General features: G+C 39.8%; 1 protein-coding gene across 3 annotated transcripts in view; it reads left to right on the forward strand.

Annotated features, from left to right (window-relative positions):
• Nucleotides 1–20,373, forward strand: part of LOC121508095 (MICAL-like protein 2) — a 40,124-nt gene extending 19,751 nt beyond the window's left edge. For 2 of the 3 annotated variants that reach the window (XM_041784609.1, XM_041784612.1), the window contains 12 exons: nt 107–234; nt 2,125–3,378; nt 3,469–3,665; nt 6,165–6,231; nt 7,014–7,156; nt 7,576–7,640; nt 8,784–8,907; nt 9,032–9,134; nt 9,462–9,535; nt 9,616–9,730; nt 12,388–12,434; nt 17,182–20,373. In XM_041784609.1, coding sequence (XP_041640543.1) covers nt 107–234; nt 2,125–3,378; nt 3,469–3,665; nt 6,165–6,231; nt 7,014–7,156; nt 7,576–7,640; nt 8,784–8,907; nt 9,032–9,134; nt 9,462–9,535; nt 9,616–9,730; nt 12,388–12,434; nt 17,182–17,258 — 2,394 coding nt within the window. In that variant the 3' untranslated portion in view covers nt 17,259–20,373. The remainder of the gene's footprint in view (nt 1–106; nt 235–2,124; nt 3,379–3,468; nt 3,666–6,164; nt 6,232–7,013; nt 7,157–7,575; nt 7,641–8,783; nt 8,908–9,031; nt 9,135–9,461; nt 9,536–9,615; nt 9,731–12,387; nt 12,435–17,181) is intronic. The other variant, XM_041784611.1, reaches the window with a different exon arrangement.
• The last annotated feature ends 1,116 nt before the right edge of the window (nt 20,374–21,489 follow it).

Consider the following 21,489-nt stretch of genomic DNA (forward strand, 5'->3'; position numbering starts at 1 on the left):
CAAACAAAAACTCCCACATTGCTTCAGATTTCTCACACCCAAAGAAAGTAGTCATTTCTGCTTTTATAACCTCTCTGAACTTTCAACCCCTCCTCTTCTTTTCTAGGATGTTCCTTTTGAGAAACCTCATCAGACCGGCACCCTGAGCAGCAAATGTGTCTCCTGTAACAAACATGTTCATTTGGTGCAGCGACATCTAGTGGATGGGAAGCTCTATCACAGGCACTGTGCAAAGTAAGGGCCCATGAAAAATAATGCCATAATAACATACTCTTGTAACATATGAGGTCTAGAGCACGGATGTGCAATAAATATTACTAAAGGGGCTACATTGATATTATCATCACTGCAGAATAACTATCATACTTTTAAAAATTATTGCATAGTCCCTTTTAAAAAACTGTAAGTATTTAGAAATCAACGACTAACTTTAGCAGTTTTATTGCATTGCCTGTTTTTTTTGTAAGTACAAGACAAATGAAGCACCTGAAAGGTTTGTAGAAAGACTGTGAAAAAATAAGCAGCAATGAAAGCCAGAAAGACTCACAAATAAGTTGAAACTAAAGGCAGAGAGACCTGCAAACTATCAGCAACCTAAGGCAAAGAGATACACATATAAGCAGCACCTGCGGACAGAAAGACCCACTAACTTGTAGCACCTGCAGGCAAAAGACCCACAACGTAGCAATACCTGCAGGCATTAAGACCCACAATGTAGCATCACCTGCGGGCAATAAGACCCACAATGTAGTAACACTTGCAGGCAAAAAGACCCACAACATAGCAACACTTGCAGGCAATGAGACCCACAACGCAGCAACACTTGCAGGCATAAAGACCCACAATGTAGCAACACCTGCAGGCATTAAGACCCACAACGTAGCAACACCTGCAGGCATTAGGACCCACAACGTAGCATCACCTGCAGACATTAAGACCCACAACGTAGCAACACTTGCAGGCATAAAGACCCACAATGGATCAGCACCTGCAGTCATAAAGACCCAAAACGAAGCAACATCTGCAGGCATTAGGAACCACAAACTCATAGCAGCTGGAGGTAGAAAGACCCACAAACAAGCAACACCTGCAGGCCAAAAGCCCCACAAACTTGTTGCAGCTAAAGGTTTGGAGAAAGACTGGCAAACTTGTAGCAGCTGCTGACTAAAAGACTCACAAATAGGAAAAAATTAAGGCAAAGAGATTCACAAACTTGCAGCACCTGCATGCAGAGAGACCCACAAATAAGGTGATATTAAAGGTAGAGAGAGCTACAAAACAAGCAGCACCTGCAGACAGAAAGATCCACAAACTTGTAGCAGCTTATGGAAGAAAGACCAACAAACTGGCAGACCTTCAGGCATAAAAACTCCCAGCATAGCAATACCTGCAGGCAGGAATTCGCCCCAACATAGCAACACCTGCATTCAGAAAGACCCATGATGTAGCAACACCTGCAGACATATAGACCAATGACATAGCAACACCTGCACGAAGAAAGACCCACAAACTATCAGCACCTGCAAGAGAAAGACCCACAAACTAGCAGCACCTGCAGGCAAAAAGACACAAAAACTAGCAACACCTGCAGGCAGAAAGACCCACAAACTTGTTGCAGCTAAAGGCAGATGCAACAATGGCCCTGCACAACATCTCTAGGGAGAAAGCCCAGAATTTGGTACTCCAGACTTCAGACAGTATTTGACTACAAAGGATCGGAAATTGCCATTATATAAAATATTCATTTAGTTTGTCCAAATACCTTTGACCCCCTTATAATGGAGTAGTCTTAGTAAAATGGCTCTAATTCCCAAATAGTAACTGCTTTATTTTTTGTGAAAATGATGCCGAAAGCCTAAACTCTGGTCACATCTGGATTGTTTTATTTTAAATCCACTATGGTGGTAAATAGAAGCAAAACTATAGAAATTGTGTTGTAGTCCAAAAAGTTACTGACCTAACTATATAAAAATCTGCTCTGCCCACCTCTGCTGCTTACTTGCTTTGTGAATTGAAAATTCTTTCTAGTTAAAATATGGCCTCAACTTACTCATGGAGCCACTGAGTGGCAGAAAGATGTGAGAAGATTTTCATTTTCATACTGTCTCTTTTTTTGTCTTCCAGGGCACTGTCACCAGTAAACACGCTGACACCATTCAGAGATTTACCCACAAACACCGCTTTATCCAAATTCACTCCTCTACCAGACACCACCAAAACCAGCACCACTACCACCCCCTCCAGACCGGGACCATCATGGCAGTCGGAGAAACCCAGCGCCACTCCCACTTTCTCCATCTCTACTCCTGCTCCTTCCAAACATACTTCAGATCCGTCTCCTGCTGCCAAAGAGAGTCAGCCACCTGTAATAGTCTCCAAACTCACACATGCACGGACTACGAATGAATCTCCTCCCACCACAACCACCTCCGTCAGCATGCAGCCCACTCCAGCTCCTCGTACCTCAGCGATGGCGGCAAAGACACTCCAGTCCAAACTCAAGTTTTTCCAGTCAGACAGCACGGCTAATGAGGAGGAGAAAAAGACAGCAGTCTCAAACTTTGACTTTAAAAAGGATGCAAATGTGTCGGATAAATCTAAGATAGCTAACGACACAGAAAAGAAGACTACAGCCACAAACTATGACTTTAAAAAAGATTTAAAAGTGACGGAGAAAGTCAAGATAGCAAACGACACAGAAAAGAAGACCTCAACCACAAATTTTGACTTCAGAAAGGATCCCATTGTCACTGATAAAGTTAAGACTACAAATGAAAAAGAAAAAATGACTACAACCACTAACTTTGATTTTAAAAAGGATTTGAAAGTCCCTGATAAAGTTAAGACCACTAATGAGGCTGAAAAAAAGACTACAACTTCAAACTCTGACTTTAAAAAGGAGTGGAATCTAACCGATAAAATTAAAACTGGTAAGGAGGAAGAGAAAAAAACTACAACCACAAACTCTGACTTCAAAAAGGATCAGAATGTCTCTGCTGCAAATGAAAAACAAAAGACGGGGTTCTCAAACTTTTTCTTTAAAAAGGATTCGAATGTGTCTGATAAAGTTAAGACTGCCAACGAGAAAGAAAAACAGACAACAACCATAAACATTGATGTCAAAAAAGACCCCAGTGTGCCTGATAAGAGTCAAGGGATCTCAACAGGTCAGCCTGTGACTGTGGTTGTAAATATTGGCAAAAAAGAAGCAAACACAGGAGAGGAAAATGCTGCAGGTGAAGACTCAGGAAAGGTGAGTGAGAGCAGTAAATCAAAAGCATCAGCTGCTGCTTTCATCTCTAAAAAACTGGCTGAGGAGAACAACAATAACAACAGTAAACCTGCATGGACCAATATAGCGCTGAAGAAGACTGACAAGTAAGTCATCTGAGCACACAGATATGTGAAATATTAAGCTTTATACTGCCCCCTACTGGTGAATAACAGCATTTTATCCCCTCTTATCAGACCCTCTGAAGTGGAGACGCCAAAGAAGGAGACAGGAGGAGTCAGAGGGAGGGTGAGGCTGAGAGCAGACCGGTCGATCCTCGATGACCTGCAGACTCCAGAGACCTCAAATTTAACTCCAACCCCAGGGGGAAAGAGAGCCAGAACTCCAGACCGGCCTGGCTCAAAACCCAGCAGTGTTTCACCAAACAGATCAGGTAAATTCTCCTTTGATAGTTTGGCCTCATAGCAATCAATTTGCACACATGCAGTTAGAAAAAGGTGAATTTTTCTGTTAATCTAACTGAAACTGGACTTTTAAGATTACTCCATGTAAGCATAAACTGTAAACAAGGTCATAAAAATCACTGTCAGCACAGTTTGTGTTTTTTCTCCTAACCCACCTGCAGTTTACCAAAGGCGCTTTTATATCAGGCATCTGAGTACACTTGAGCCCAGAGTCTGGTTCCAGTTGGCCAGTGTGAACACAAGCATACGATACTTTGGCACCAGGTCAAGTCTGCTTGAAGAGGTGGTCTCTGGGAAAATACAGAAGATATAATGATAGCTTATTGATCCCCAGGGGTGAAATTCTGGAATTTCACCACGATAGAACTAAATGAATACAACAAAATGTGCAGTAATTTGCAGGTAGGAACCATAAATCAAATAAGATAGGAGGTATATACAATTGAATATTCAATTAATTAATCCCCAACCTTTTCCCTTTTACCTGTATGTAAGAAAAGCTGACCTACTAAGATCCTCACAAATAAAAAAGTGATACACTGCTGTAAAAAAATCAACATTGATTTTAAATGTTTAATTAATAAAACCCATATGATATGTCCATATAGATTTTTCTGACCAAAATACCTTTGTATAAAATATTCAAAAAGGGTTTTATCATGATTTTAGTCATGCAAATATGTACACATCTGATTTTTACAACCTTAGAGCATCAAAGCCTCGTGCCTGAACCTATTGTTGGGTGCCAATGATGTAAAGTGACATAGTTTGACCAGTTGGGTGTTGTATGTGGGAATAATGAAAGCAACAAGGCCCGAACATTGGGCCCTCATCAGCAATTAGAGCTGTAAAGGCGATTCTAAATGTGTCCTGTCTTTTCAAAAACAGTCTCATCTGTACAGCACAGACTCATTTCATCCTCTGCTGGTAGATGTGGAAGTATGATGAGGGTCAGTGTTGGCGTCTTAAAATAATAAAACCATCCATAGCAGCTTGCAGGATGGATGCAGTTCTCTGCACAAATGCAGACTTGAGAGGTTGCCACTATTGTCTCTTCTCTCTTCTTATTGGTAGATTTGCAAATCAGCTATGTGCAGAACACCATCGAATCATCTCAACACAGTTCAACTTTATTTATTTGCACTTTTCATTCATAAAAGCTTGCCGCCTAAAGTGCTTCACAAATTACAGACGGATAAAAAATATTACAGAAATCGACAACAATAGATGAAATCATAAAAGACTGAAACAAAGAAAAAGTACTAAAATAATAATCATAAATGAAAATAAATAAAAGTAAAAATAAAATGAAATTAACATTAGTACAAGACTTAAAACATGACGACAGACATTGAGCATACTAAAGTGTGCTTGGGGTCAGAAAGAGTTCACTGATGTGAAAGCAGATGAACGGGATGAATGGAGGGAGGAGAAGGTGTGCATGTACATGGTACAGAACGCCCATAGACTTAACTAAACTAAACTAAAACGAAGCATTGCAAAATAAAAACTAAACTAAACTAGCAACCTAGCAGGAAAAACTGATTAAAACTAAACTGAAATGTAAAACACAAGGTAAAAACAAAATAAAAGTAATGAAAAGCCCAAAACCTTAATTCAGACTTTGAAGTTATTTTAACATCCAGTCTTCATGAACTGTGAAAAAAGAGGCACAATAAAATTGTTCACTCCGATTGAATTGGTTAATTTTTGGGCTTTTATGCCTTATTTGAGAGATGAGACACTGGATGGAGGCAGATACTGGGGGGAGAAATGAGAGCGAGAGAGAGAGGGGAATCACGTGCTAGAAAGGAGCCACAGGCTGGATATGAATCTGGGCTGCCTACTTGGAGGTCAGCAACTTCACATGATGTGCAAACATAACCACTAGGCTATCAGCAGCCCTTGTTTGATTTTTTTTTAGATTTCTTGTTAACAGTTTTCAGACAAAGTATTACACACTATATATTGTAACCATCTGGGCCTGTGTTCTAGGGTTAATGGTGTTTTTTTTGTGCATTCGAGGCAGTAAAGTTAGCCAGAGGTGTAAATCAACACACGTCTGTGGTGTCCATAATGCTCACCATTTATTATAAACTACAGGTCAGCTTTACAAAGCCATATAAAGCCTAAGTGAGTAAATCTATTAATTCATCAATATGCACCTTAAAGGCAATATAAAATGACAAGATGCACCATGAGTTTTGAGTATTTTAGTCATGCTTCTTCCAAACATAAAAAAATGAGCCTTCAAAATCAAAGTTTTTCTGTCTTGTGTTTTATTACAGTTTCTTTTGTGATAAATGTGGACTGCTTTTATATTGTTCTCCATGTAGGTTTGACCTTAGGTTGATCTTTATCACAGTATTGTGGAAAAAAGGATGTGAAATAGATAGAGAATGATAGAGAATGAAACTCTGGTATAATGAAGGAAGTAAAACTCAAACCTCTTTTTTTTTTTCTTTCAGCAGCGTCAGAGAACGAGTCTCCTGCAGACTGGAGGTCAAAACTCAAACCTGTCTCCAAAGAAACAAAGTAAGACCTTTTAAAGACTGCATCTTATTCAGTTTTGTCACAACACTCAGGTTTCCAGTTTATTTTCCATAATGGTTGACTCTCCCAGCAGGGATTATCAAAACACCTTAAGGTTGTCAGCAGACCAGATATTTTAAATCTGAGATGATTCTAGTGAGAATGAAACAATATCATTACCTGTTTTTATACCACAGCGACAACAATAGAAGTCTTGGGTGCCAAAATTAGAAAAAAATCTGGCCAATTTATTTTGCATTTTTTTGATGCCATCAAACAGTAAAGTAACTGATTGTCTTGTTTTACAAAGTTCTGCAGTATCCAAAATCTCAACAACGTCACACACCAGTAAAATCACATTACAATGACATCATCAAGCGTTACCATAAAAGGTCTCATTTCCTCCTGATGTCCTGTCCATCCATCCATCCTTTGATCCAGTCTTTCATCCATCTCTCCAACCAGTCCTCCCACAGGAAGCCTGTACCTGCTGCTCCTCCAAATGTCTCCGCCATCATTCGTAGTCGGAGCTTTCAGCCTTTTCCCTTCCGCCACATGCGTGTGATCTCCAAATGGTGTCAAGACTGAGCAGAGTCCTCCGCGGTGCGACATATGCTCAGTGCTCACGGTTTCTTCCCCCAGATGACCTTTCCTCCCACTCTCATGAATCAAAACGGAGGAGGAAAGACACAGACTGCTGCAGGCCCGGGCTGGGAGTACCTGATCAAGCTCAAACGTCACCACTTATTAAATCCAGTCTCTCTTCTTTCTTTGTCTCATTACAGACCGACTGGTCCTCCTCAGTCCTCACCTAAGCCATGGACTAATGGAGGAGGAAAGACACAGACCTCAGAGGTTTCAGTCGAGCCTTCACCCTCCTCTCATCTCTCCACTCCGAGCATTTCTGTCACTCCTCCAACATCTAAGGGTAACATCAGTGGTCTTTAATCTGATTTAATACAGTTTAATCATCTTGCTTCTAAATCTGATTTTATCGTTCATGGTTATATCAAATATATCAAGTCTTTTCAGTATGATCAGAAAGAAGGATCTTTATTCTTAATACATGTTCTATGCATTTCTGTAGTTCAGTCCTGAAGAACTCGATTAAGGGGTAACCCCCGAAACTATGATAATGATGGGAAATATTTTTGCTTCAATTTTTCTAACATCTCTTATCACTAGACTTTTTCTATGCTGATGTAAACATTTTAAAAATATTATTCCATCTGTACTCTCTCCAAGAGATGGAGCGAGTTGTTTTCTCTTCATACTAAAATATCTTGTTGTTTCTAACATATTTATTTGATTTTTTTTCATTTGATTTTTATCTCTTTTCTTTTTCAGGATTCCTGGATGGTCAGAAAGACCAAACTACAAATGGCACCAAGTCAGAATCAAAGATTGTCAAGGTACAGAAGCTTTAACTGAAAAGTAGCTTTTGTTTACCTCATAAAACATCAATGTACAGTTTTTAAAAAGTTTTTGCCAGAATAAACTTTTAATGAAGATATCCTGGACTATTGTAGGCCACATTAATCCTCCATACCGTTGGTTCCCAGCCATTTAGGTTTGCACATACTAACTAAAATCATAGTAAAATGCTAATTTCAGTCAGGAACACTCTCATCATACATTTTACCATTTGATTGCAGTGGGATATACAGTTTTGCTTGGCAGAGAAAGTCTGCTTAAAAGATGCTCCCTGGGTTAGTAAAGCAGGATGCATTGACTTGCTCCCTGGAAAGAATACAATAAAATTAGTTCAAAAGCAATTAATACATATTAGCATGAATTTTATGAGGGTACAACAAGCTTTAAGCTATAAAGAAGGAGGCTGGGGTGGAGGTGGTGAAGCTTTGCCAGCAGCAGTGTGTAACATCAGCATTAATACAAGCAGGGATTAGTGAGAAGTACGTCGTATTTAGATACACTGCTGTGTTGAGAGAAAGAGCTGTGATTGGCTGTTGGAGCTGGGAGGTGATAATTGGGATCATCTGGCCATCAGCTGATCATGGCTTGGCTTATGACTACTGTGTCCTGCATGAATGAACGCTGAGTTTCATAAAACAGTTGTACAGTTGTCTTTTTGTAAGAAAAGTAAGTAGCATATTTTCTCAGGATTTTATCAATGAAAACACAACAATCAATTTTGACTTATGACAGCACTGTATCACCTTTTTTCATACGAGTCTTTGGAGGGGGACCTCAACTTTTTAATATACAAATGGGGGGGGGCTCAAAGGAAAAATGGTCGAGAACCACAGCTCTATTTTGTCCTGAGTCAATCAGCATTTTTGCTGCCAAGCGAACTCCATAAAATTGCCATAACTAAAAGAAGACATAACAAAGAGGCCAAACTGAAGCTTCATTTTTTGTAACTGTGACTCTTATTTTTCACTAAGTTACTAAATGCAACGTCCTTTTTCCATCATGTTGTGGCTTAAACATAAGATGTATATGTTTAACAAAGGTGAAGCTTGAGTTACTTTCTTCCTTTATGATTTGGTCACATCTCCACTGAAATTTTTCTCAATTTTGTATTTTATCTGCAGACTAAGCCTGACTACATTCAGAAAGAGGACATTCTGAAGGAGCTGCAGGAGATCGAGGATAATTTGAATGAGCTGGAGAGGAGGGGAGTGGAGCTGGAAGTGAGGCTTCGCAGCAGTGAAGAAGGTGAGATTGTAAACGCTCACACCCTTTATGAGCCTCCTCTTCAACAAAAAAGAGGCAGATTGGCAGGAAGTGGAGGAAATGGGATTAACTGTGTTTGGATTAACTGTGTATGTTTGTGTCTCAGAGGGTGAAGATGACTCTCTCATGGATGAACTCATGGTCGAGTGGTTCAACTTGATCAGGAACAAGCAGGTGGCCATGCGCCGGGAGTCTGAACTGGTCTACATGTGAGGACAAATGCACAGACACACAAACACTCTAAGAGAAGGGCCACGCCACTGTTCAGCGATTAGTGAGACAGACTTGTAGCCAGAAGGTTGACAGTTTGAATTCCCAGTGTCCTCCCTCCTCCGGCCCACGGCAGGACGTCCTGGAAAGCAGACAGCTCGCCCCCTGCTGGCTGCAGTGGACTGAAAGTGTGAAGCAGGATGCTGCATAAGGGAACCCTGCATATAATGACCTTATCAGATCAACATATACATGTTGTACAGAGAAATATGCTACACCCAGATGAATGAAAACAACATAATAACATGTGAATCTTCTAATTCCAGTGGTAGAACCCAGGACCTGGAGGAACAGCAGCCCAGTGTGGAGCAGGAGCTCAGGAGACTGATGGAGAAACCAGGTGAGGATTTGGAGCAAAGAAAGTGAATTCAACATGAGATGCATCTAACATCAAAGACTAACGTGCTTGTGTTTGATCAGAACGTCTGAAAACAGCGTGGGACCGCAAGAGAGAGGAGGAGCTGATGAACAAACTGATGGAGATAGTTAATGACAGAAACGCTATCGTAGAGGGTCTGGATGAGGACAGAATCAGGTGAACACAGCTGTTAAAAAACACATCAGCAAATATGAACTTCTTCACATAGAACAAATAAGATGACCCTAAATGTATAAGATGTTGAATCTTTAAACTGAAATCCAAATTAAATTACATTTTTTAGCCGATTACCTACATTACTTCACAGCTAGAGAAATCCTTGTTTTTAGTTGTAACAGGTCATGTCAAGTATTGATTTCTTTGTGGACTTTCTTTTTTTTTAAAGATTTATTTTGGGCATTTTTGTGCCTTTATTTGATAGAGGAAGGACAGTGGATAGAGTCAGAAACGGATGAGAGCCGGGGGGGAGACATGGGGTAAAGGGCCTCAGTCCGGATTCAAACCCAGGCTGTCCGCATACATGGGGCGCGCCTTAAACCACTAGGCCACCTGCGCCCCTTAACATGGATTTCTATCCGTTTCTGGCTTTGGATGCCAGGTGGTAAAGCTCAATACTTTGTGTGGACTTAGGTGGGCTGAAAACAGTTTGATAGCTCAGACTGGATACAGAGGCAGTCTTGGATGCTTTCATCTAGACTTGATTGGTTTTGTAGACACAACACGTCCTGGCGCACATTAAAACATGGCTTTGTCTGTCTAGCCTTGCTCAGATTGATATGACTTGAGATTATGACAAGAGGGAGAAAAGCTGTTAAAGAGGCACTGCTAGCCCCTTAGCTTGTGGCTAATTGCCCCCATCCATTCCTGTTGCTGGCAGCATCAGCATGTAAGGATTCCAAGCCACTTTAATTAGAATAGGATTGTTATTTGCATAAGACTCAGGCAAGTGAGGTCCGGTGTCAGGTCTTCACTGAAGATGTATTGTTAATGCGTAGTATGGATGCAGGCCTTAAAGTAAGATTTTTTTTGCCATTGTTCATGGTTTTTGACACCCTCTTTTACTCCGTCTACCATTCCCCTAACCCCTGTTGCTCCACTTGACATTTCCAAGTTGAGTTGAGGCACACTGCTCTGCCCACTTCTACTGTTTAACTCTTGTTCAGTCAGGAAGGCTTGCGTTATACATTTTGCCATTTTATCGCAAAATGGTTGTTCAGTTTTACTTGGCAGAGAAGGCTCTGCTCTAGAGATGCTCTCTGGGTTAGTCAAGCAGACACTTTCAAAGGAGTGCATGGCTAGATTCAACCATATAGATAGAAACATTTATGAAAATGCGTACTGAATATTAAGAAATTCGTTCAAAAGCAACTAATATGTAGTAGCATGAATAAGAATATGGAGGTTCAACAAGCTTTATGCTATAAAGGAGGAGGCTGGGGTGGAGGAGGTGAAGCTCTGCTAGCAGCAGCAGCATGGGGCATCAGCATTGATGCAAGCAGAGTGTTGAGAGAAAGAGCTGTGATTGGCTGTTGGAGCTAGGGTGGGATCAGCTGGCCGTCAGCTGGTCATGGCTTGGCGTATGACTACCATGTCCCACATGAACTAATGCTGAGCTTCATTTATGAACTGAGGACTGTGTTAAATGAAAACAGCTTCAGAGTCATGCATGTGTCCTGTTTTGCAAAACCGCATCTGCCCGCATCCAACCTGACCCGTGATTAAACATAATGTTTACATACAGGGACTAACTTTTGACTAACGTTCTTTGTTTTCAGCTGCTGTGTAATCATTTCCCTAACAACAATGGCAGTACAGCAGATTCTCTGGCTCATGCATGTTGTGCACACAGAAAAGCCTACCTCAGCACCTTTTCCTAGCTTTCATGCATGTAAACACACACTTACAAATGCATGCATACATCACTGAATACAGATTTTTGTTAAAATGACTGGCCACTTGTATATACTATAAAATAGACTGTAAAAGAAAAAAATTCAAAATGTGAGAGGGAGCGTGACATAGAGACTTGTTGATTAATTCCCCCAGGCTCCTATGGTGCATTTGCACCAAGTGTAAGTCCACAAATGAGCAAATAAACACTTATAAATACTGTGCACAAAATACTTAAAAGCTTCAAGAAATTCTGATTCTGATAATACTTGACCGTATTTGCTTATTTAGATGTAAAACGATGGTAATCATTGTCATATAGCCTATGGTTTTGTCTTTTCTTTATTGTCACCTGCTACCTGCCTTTACCAACAAAATTATATAATTTGTATTCGCCCTGTAGCTGAATGCTTTCGCAGGTCACCGATCTTGCTGATCCGGTGCAGAACTCTATATTGCCTTCCATGAAGCATATTTAATAAATAGTAATCCACTGTTTTTGTTTCATGGATAAATGTCACATGATGACAATGATATGTATGCTTTCAGATGGCAGAAAAGCATTCATGCAGACTATTAATGAATAAAAAATATGCTTATACTTTGAATTCAAAAGGACTTTTTTGCATGGGGAACAGAAAGCAAATATTTTCAAGGCAAATGTGGATAAAAAGCCAACAACTTCATCGATTCATAGACATCAGTCTGCAAATTGGATAGAATGGGCACAGTTGGTTAGACCTGCAAAAACAAGTCTCTAATTCAGTTTGAAAGTAATGCTGTGTTCTGGTTTGATAAGTGCATCCAAACACCTGCAAAAGAGTGTACAGGTGTTAGTGTATGTTTAAAAAACATGTATGTGCTCAAAAAGGTTTGCACTGCTGTTAATCTGTACTTTTTGCATTCTTTCTTCATTCTCTCAGGGAGGAAGAGGAGGACGAGGAGCTGAACAAGATGATGAGGAATTTCAGTGAGTGTCTAAACCACCTCCAGCCCCTTACACACACAAATCAACACACACACTATTCATTAGTTATCACCACCTCGGTGTCACTGCAGCTTAGCTGGCTTATAAATTATCCAATTGATGATTTCCACTGCGGACGCCTCTAATTGAAGTAGGTAGAATTCTCATTGTGGTTTATGGAAATGTGTTGAGTGTGCTGCATTTTTAAGGGTGCCACTGTACGATGTTTTTATTTCATTTGATCTAATGACTGCTAATGGAAAAAGCACCAAACAAAATGCCCCCTCCCCTGTTTTTGTCAGTGGTGTTTCTATTAAATAAATGGATAAAGTAGCTGGTTAATTTGACCCTCTGATAGAGGAGAGTTAAAGCCGGCTTCATTTGCAATTCATGACTAAAAAAGCAGGGCTGAAATTGAGGAGATTTATTGAACTTCAGTGAAAGGTCGTTACGCTACAGCGAATGAATGCAGACTGTGGGCTAAAGACTAGCCATTTCATTTTAATGTATTCATAAAGTTAATGCCAAAGTTTCACTGTTCATTACAACTCTGAACAGCCGTGTTAGTTTACTGAAATCAAGCACTCAACTTTTTACAACAGCCACTGCACATACCTCTTTGGTCTGAAGATTAACAGCAATATCTTTATATAGAAAGCTCCAGTATAGGATGCATATATCTATATTTATATTTATATGTATGGATTAAATGCACCCCAATTCCAAACAAGTTGGGATGTTTTCTAAAATGTGGATTAAACATATAAGATACTTACTTTAAAAAAAAATAACAGTCACATTCTTAATTTGATGCCTGCAACATGTTCCAAAAAAGTTACAGGAGCATGTTTGCTGCTATGTTACATCACCCCTCTCCTAACAACTCTGTAAGCATCTTGGGACTGAAGATACTCTTTCCTCAAGCATTGAAATTGGAATTCGTTCCCATTTTTGCATGATGCACATCTTGATTGAAGCTCAACAGAGCAGATTTCTGTTGTATCATGTGCTTTATAATCCTCCAAACACTTGTAACTGGAGACCAGTCTGGGCTGCGTGCAGGCCAGTCTCGTACCTGTACTCTTTTACAGCCAGGCCATGCTGTTGTAACTCGTGCAGAATGTGGCTTGGCATTGTCTTGAGATAAGCATGAACATCCTTGAAAAAGCCATCACCTGGGTGGAAACATATCTTGCTCCAAAACCTGCATGCACCTCTCAGTAATAATGGTGCCTTCACAGATGTGCAAGTGACCCATACCATAGGCACTAATACATCCTCATACCATCACAGATGCTGGTTTTTTGAATGTTGCATTAATGACAATCTGGATGGTATTTTCTTCCTTCATGTTGTTTTTCTTCAAAAATAATCTGAATGTGGACTCGTCAGACCACAGCACACTTTTCACTGTAGGCTAGTCCATCTCATATTACCTCGGGCCAAGAGAGTTGGCGGCTTTTCTGGATGTTATTGATATGGCCTTCACTTTGCATGGTAGCATGGGGATATAACTTACATTGGCAGATACAGGAACGTACTGTGTTAACTAACAATGTTTTTCTGAAGTGTTCCTGAGCCCGATTTGTAATATCCATCACACAATTATGATGGTTTCGAATGTAGTGCCACCTGATGAACTGGCATTTAGTGTTGGTTTTCAGCTTTGCCCCTTAAGTGCAGACATTCCACCGGGTCTCTGAATGTTTTTTTAAATTATAGACTGTGGACAGTGACATCTCTAAATGACTTGCAATTGCACATTGAGGAACATTGTTCATAAACTTGATAGCATGATTAGCAGTCTTTCAGAAAGTGAAGAAAGTCAAACCTTTTCAAAAGTGTTCTTTTGTAGAAGAATCATAGAACTTTAATCTAAAAGTATATCATTTTGAACACTAAATATCTTGTCTTTTTACCTTATTCAGTTTAATTTAGGCTCAAAAGGATTTTCACATCACTGTTTACAGTTTTGAAATGAAACATTGCTCTTCCAGTTGTGCATCTGTACATAAATAAACACCTCTTTTGCATAAATTGTGATTTAAAAAACAACAATAAGAAAATATGGTCAGCAAAAATACTTGGGTGGTTCTGTTAATTTTGGCAGCTATTTTAAATTTCTTGGTCTTTAAATTTAATGACCTTTAGTTTAAGTCACATTCCAGTCATTTCTAACCCTCATAGTTTTAGTGTAGTTGTAGTTGACAAAAACTCAAAAACACTTTAGTCCAGTTTTAGTCAATAAAAAGTCCTTACAATTTAGTTCTTTAAAGTCACAACATTATTACCTCCGCCAAGGAGGTTATGTGATCGGGTGGGTTTGTTTGTTTGTTTGTTTTTTAGGTTGTTAGCAACATAACACAAAAAGTCATGGACGGATTTTGATGAAGTTTTCAGGAAATGTCAGAAATGGCATAAGGAAGAACTGATTAGATTTTGGAAGTGATCCAGATCACCGTCTGGATCCAGGAATTTTTTAAAGGATTCTTTACTATTGGGAGACAGGGCTAATGGCAGAGGTCTGTGCTGTTACCACTTTACACCAGGAGATGGCGGACATGAGTAACTTCGACCCCAGCAGCATGTTTTTGGTGTGTTTCTATTTAAAGTTTTAGAGTTTATAGAGTTTGAAAGACGCACGCCCGGTCGAGGAGATGAATCGGAGTCTAACAGAGAGAAAGACAGCGAAATGTAGCGAGAATACTCACAATGCTGGGAGAAATAGAGGAACATTCACCCTCTGCCATGACTTCCAGTTGTCTAGTGAGACAATGGGTGAGACTGTCAGTGCATCTGTTGGCACGGACAGGCAATGCTTCCACCATGACAGCCCACCCGTAGCGAAGCCAATGTTTTGCCTCACCGTGTCTCCACCCCACCAGGGAGGGAGTAATCGGCAAATTAGATTTTGGGAGTGATCCGGATCGCTGTCTGGATCCAGGAATGTTTTTAAGGGATTCTTCACTATTGGGAGATAGGGCTAATGGTGGGGGACTGCGCTCTCTGAGTGCTTTTCTAGTTCTCTTTTTGAACTTATTTAATCAGCCAAGTTGTAAAATTACTAAAAGTGTAAAACACTCATTAATGCACTATCAATATTTGAACTGATTCAAAATACACTAAGAAAATACTGAAATACTTTATATGCACAGTAAAGAAAAATCATGGATTTTAATTGTCAAACAGTCCAGCACTAACACTTTAGAAGGGTTGTTTCAGTTCTGAAATACGTCCCATACTGCTTAAAATGCAGGTATTGGTGTCGGTGAGTACACGAGTTTATGCACTGATCTGATACCGTTTGGTTTAGCTTTATATTTTGCTTCATTTAGCCATGCTAAATGTTAGCGCTATAAACTGGAAATCAGTTCTTCTTCCCTGGTGGAAGACACTTCATGCATGAGCTACCATTTTTAGAGCGGAGAAGAAGAACCAAAGGACTCACTGCAGCAGCAAAGTATGGTGGCTGGGTGACACTTTTTCTCTGAATGTGATTGTTAAAATGCCTTCTAGACCAGCGCTGTCATAGAAGAAGAAGTGACACAGTTTATCAAAAGTTAAATAACTTTTGAACCATAAATCGTTGCCTCTTACTTGTTTTTCCTCTTGAAGCTAGTCGTTGTGCTTTCCCATTGATGCTATTGATGCCTTTGAATCCCTTGCGGCAGCATTTTCAGTGAGCCTGGAACTCGTGTGACTTTTTGGGACTTTAATGATTAAATCCACACCAGCAAACCTGATATTGAATGTCTTTTTATCCATTTAAATCCAGTAGTGATCCTTAATTACCGCTTGAATGCTTAATTGAATGCCAACCGCCATATTGTTTACTCTTTGTGAGGGTCTTTCAGCCAATAGCAGGCTGTTCCGTAATCAAGTCATGTTGCCTGAATAGAGCATAATGGAATTAGAGACAGAGATAGCCTGTGATACAGCCCCCTGTATTATTATTATTATTATTATTATTATTATTATTATTATTATTATTAATGTTTAACACTAAAACTCAACAATTAGCAAAAAAACAACTGTAGGGCCACAGAGATGCTGTACATTATGATTGGATTTGTTCAGCTATGTTCTGAGTCAAATATCGGTCTGATATAATTTGCTAGTCTTCACAGTTAGTCCAGAAAGTTCACAGTGGTATTGGATCAGTTCTCGGTATCAGCCGATACCCAACACCTTGATATCGGAATCGTATTGGGAAGGAAAAAATGGTATCAGAACATCCCTACATTTTAGTCTCATTTTAGTCTCCCTGATGAAAACTAAATTTACTTTTTGTCAAACTCTAATTTTTACTTGTTTAAGTCTTGTCTTCTACATGGAAAAAATGTAGTTGAGTAACATTTTCACTCATGATTTAGACAACAAAATAAACAAGACTGGGTGGCCCACTTGAGTATTATTGATGTGTGGGAAACAGTGGATACACATGATAATGATCACGACAGAATTCAGCTTTAACAAAAAATGTATTTTATGTATTTTAAAAAAGCAGGACTGCAGCCAATCAGCAGGGTTCACTTCAGGACAGCTGCTGCCCCGTCCATCTTTATATACAGCCAGTGATTCGCACAGACAGGCAAAGTTTTCTGTTTTAGTTTGTGCTGCAGAGACTGCTTTGGAAATCTTTTTTTCCTTCTAAGATCTGACAGAACTATAAAGCTATCTATCATGTTTGTCTCTAATCCTGCTTCTCTGTCTCTCTGTCTTTCACTGTCTGGCTGCCATTCTCTCTCAGGTATAAAGAAAGACAAACCAAAGAAGAAGTCTCCGATGTCCAAACTGTTCGGCTGGGGGAACAAGAAAGAGGGATGATGCTCTGCAAAAACACAGCGCTGCGACTCCTCACTTTGATGTTTTTTTTTTTTTTTGCTGCTCTTGTTGTAGTCTTAATGTCAGCGTGCTCAGGCTGTGATTCAGGGGATAACACGGAGAGAGCGTGAGGGTGTGCGTCTGTATCTGTGGCGTTTAAAGCACTTATAGAAGAATGCCCTTCCCTCTGTCGCCTGCATCAATCAAGATCTGACGTTCCTCCTGCCTGCTTGTGCTCCACACACGCACAGAGACTCGGAGAACGACGATGTTGAGGGGTTAATGACTCACCAGCAGTGATGTGATTGGGTTCAGTGCTCCAGTTGTTAGCTTTAATACCCTTCTAGTCTTAATCTGCCTACTTAACGCTGTCAAACACACACTCTCTCTCTCACACACACATTTTCTCCTCACATACACTCTCCAGATGTAATAGGAGTTAAAGAACAGAGGTCAGACGCCTGTTTCCTGCTCTCTGCTCATGTTTTAGTCCGTATTACAACTCTCCACTGACTCCGTCTGACCCTGTTGTCTTAGATTACATGTTGAACTGAATTTCTCTTTTCATGTAAAGCTCTTTCTCTGTGTCGAATACGAGACACATATTTTTTTTATGGTGCGACAACAAGCTTACTGAGACGGCTGCCCTTTGATGAGGTGACATGTATTTATATCGTCTTTTACTTATATAACAGCCACTTTTGGATCAAAGGTTTTTAATAGGAGGTTAAGGAGTCGTGTGAGGGCTCAAACAGCAGAGAAATGTAATTCTGATCAATGAAATTATTCAGTTTGTTTCTATTTCTTCTAATCTGAGGACTCAAAACAAAGCCATGCCTGCTAATATTGCTGCTGGAGCTCAGTTCTAAATTTTCAGGCTCTTTAACGGGTTGTTGTTGTTAAATGATGAATACCATTGCTCCTAAAATGTGCCCAGCCAAGGTTGTCAGCTTTTCAAGTTTTATTTCTGGGTGTCCATTCTTATCTTTGATGGCTGACACTGGATAGCAGTAGAAACTGGATTTGAACCCAGCCTTTCTTAGCACACAGACATAACCTTGAGGCTACTGGCCCCAAACCTGACATGCCAGATCGGCTGTTTCACATATCTACTCCATGGGTGTATTTTGCATTTGTCTGGGAAAGCTCCCATAGAAAGTGCTGAGGAAGTTGTCAAAAAGTTCTCGGAAGGTGATTGGTGGAACACTCTGTCTGCCTCATTCGTGATGGGCCAATCAGAGCGACAAGACAAAGTGAAGTTGTACGCATGCGCCTCTCTTGAGCTGACTGCTGCTGTAGACTGTTAATGGTGGAGCTTCTCTGTGACTAAAACTGATGCCAACGCTGGTGGAGGGACATGCAAAATGTCTTCTGTGCCAAGACAAGCTTTTGGTGTGGCTCTTTCTCTTGTTCTAAAAAAGAAAATGTGGTCCAGTTCATATTAAACTGCCACTTTCCTACTGCTACATCTGAGCTAATGGCTACTGCAACAGCAGCCACTGGATACACCTGCAGACCCCACCCATAACCATGGCAAACCCATTGCAAAACTTCACCCAAAGCTACCGCCTCATTCTCCTGAAATGATACTGATTGGTCCAAACAGTGTTCGGTTCTGCATGGACATTGTGGATTGGAGCTTTTCTGGCTGCTTGTGAATCCCTTGTTCCTGGTCAGAAAATGATCGGACCAATCAGAGTCATTTTAGAAAAATGATGCAGTGACTACAGGTGAGGTTTAGTCATAGTGACTGCAAGCCTGTAAAAAATGGCAGGAAGCATGGATGAAACAATAACTCTAGTTTTGTGAGAACTGAACAACATTCCTTTATTAACCATCTAAGCCCTAAGCTACTTTTAACCATTTTGTCTCGCCTGGACTTATTGTCTTAAAAAGCTTGGTAAACATAAACCCTGTAATGCAAAGTCAAGCTCTAAACATCTTTTAATTTAGGACAACCTGAGCTTTAAGAATATGTGTGCTGCAGCAATGTCATTTGAATTTTCAAAAAGTTGCAGGATTATAAAGACAAAAGAAAAAACTAAATGGAAATTAAAACTCGAATACTTTTTTTCCCCAAACTTGTTCTCCGATCTCTTGAGGACCAAAAAGTTAAATGATAATAATTCTGTGACAAAAAGCTATTCAAAATATTCACATTTATTGAAAAAAGTCAAATAACTGGTGTCTCTTCTTTTTGTATACGACAACATCAGTCTCAGGGGGGTTAACAGAAGAGCCAATGACCTCACTGAAAGGTTTTCTTAGTAGGAAGATGGTGTAGCTCTTCTCACAACCAGCTACCAGAGTTTTTGTTCCCTACTGGTACCACTGATAGTAAACTGCTTTGACAGCTCCCTGTTGACCTTGTGTTATGCAGTTTGGCCTGCTTCTCAGGGTGGTGCACTCCTACTACGTCATTAGTTTGTTGCAGAAGGTATGCACACACGGGCCTCATTGATGCATCTCAGAAGAGAGATGTTTTGCTGCTCTGACTGGCCTGTAATGAGTGTGATAGATGGAACATTTGTCCAGTTAATGGCATTGAATCTCCCCTGGTCAAGCCTCAGGATCCACCTTTACTCTGACAAATACATTTTTAAAAAAATAATTCAACCAATCGAATTTTTCTAATTAGGAATAACACAGTTTGGACGTGAGATAGTGTAAAGCATCTTGTCATGTCTTCTTGATGGTGTCACAGCTCTCCCCAGTCCATTTTGTCTTTAAAAGAACCCATACTTTATATAGGTTGTGCCACTTTTTGCCAAACTACGAGCACTAAATTACACTTCTTCTCCTTTTGTTTTTAACATTGAATGACAACCAACATTATTTACAACCATGCAACCTAAACTTTTTATTCCCAAGCATGCATGCAGCTCACTGCAGAAGCCTCTGGGACCCACTTTTAGGTCCTGACCCACTACTTTAGAACCATGGGACTGTGGGGTGTTGCCCATATGGAAGTGAAATTAATCTCTAAGGATATGGGAACAGTCAATCTGGTGTGCCAGTTTTAGAGCAAACTATCTAAATTGCTCCAATACCTCTGCAGCATTTCAGTGCTGAAACATTGCCAATGTTTTTTTTTTTTTTTTTTTTTTTGCAATTGGGACAATAAGCAGGAGTTTACCTTTTGAGTTTTGGTAGTTTAAAACAAGAAATTACCCAATATTTGTTGCCAAGGATGTCTCTTTTGGTGTTGTGGTGTAAAGGTTTAAAATTCTGGTGTTTCATGATGACCCTACATTCAACATAAAGATCACCTTATCCCTTTGAGAACTGCAGATTCTGAAAAAAAGCAGCCTTAAAGATTCACTTACTAATGATTCAGAGCTTTAAACTGCCCATTTAAGTTTAATATGGTAACAAAAAAAGGCCTCACAGAATACATTTAAATGCTGAGTTTATAGAAAATCTTCGATAGAAGATCTCTTATAGAAGATCTTCAATGTGTTCCTTAAATCTCATATTTTCTTCCCCATAAGCTGATATTTCTTCATAAAATGACAGGGCTTTGTGTGAATGCTTTGTAAAAACTCCAGTGTGTCATGTTTAGTTTGGTTTTCTTTCTCCTTCCTGTTTGAATCGTGCTCTCCTACAGTCAAAAAGGTAATTTATGTTTTACAGACGGGTGGATTAGAATGAATCTGGTTCATGACTTTCAGGTTTTTAAACAAAAATTCTTCCCTGGATGTTTGTGAGTCTTTAAAATGTTAGAAGTGGTCCACATTGGATCTGATTTTGTACATATCAGGAATAATTTTTAACATTAATTGTTTACTGGGCACTGACGCAGACTTTGGATTTCAGTGTTGTGATCAAACTTTAAAACATCTTTGTATATACTAATGTTCCTGTACATGTAATTCCCTTAACTCTTTATTTTTGTAAAAACTGTTATTTTAATGGACAAACTGGCCTGGATTTTAAACAAACTGCTCTTATATAATGACTAAAATTCAATAAAATGCAATAACATCAATCAAACTTGCTGCTTTATGCACTGAAGTGGTTCGTGTTTATTTTATTGACTGTGTTGAATGCACCACCTTATTTTCATCTTGCAGTATCTTTGATTTTGTGTCTGTTTTACTGATTTTTGGTCAGATTTTGCACAAGCAACAGCCAGACAGCTCTAAAGGTGGTGCATTTTCTCTTTTCAAACACCAGGAGGCAGCATGAGACTTTGTACTTGCACAGCTCGGGATGTTTGGTCAGCAGAGGCGAT

This window comes from Cheilinus undulatus, linkage group 4 (genome assembly GCF_018320785.1).
Source record: "Cheilinus undulatus linkage group 4, ASM1832078v1, whole genome shotgun sequence".
Classification (NCBI taxonomy): Eukaryota; Metazoa; Chordata; class Actinopteri; order Labriformes; family Labridae; genus Cheilinus; species Cheilinus undulatus.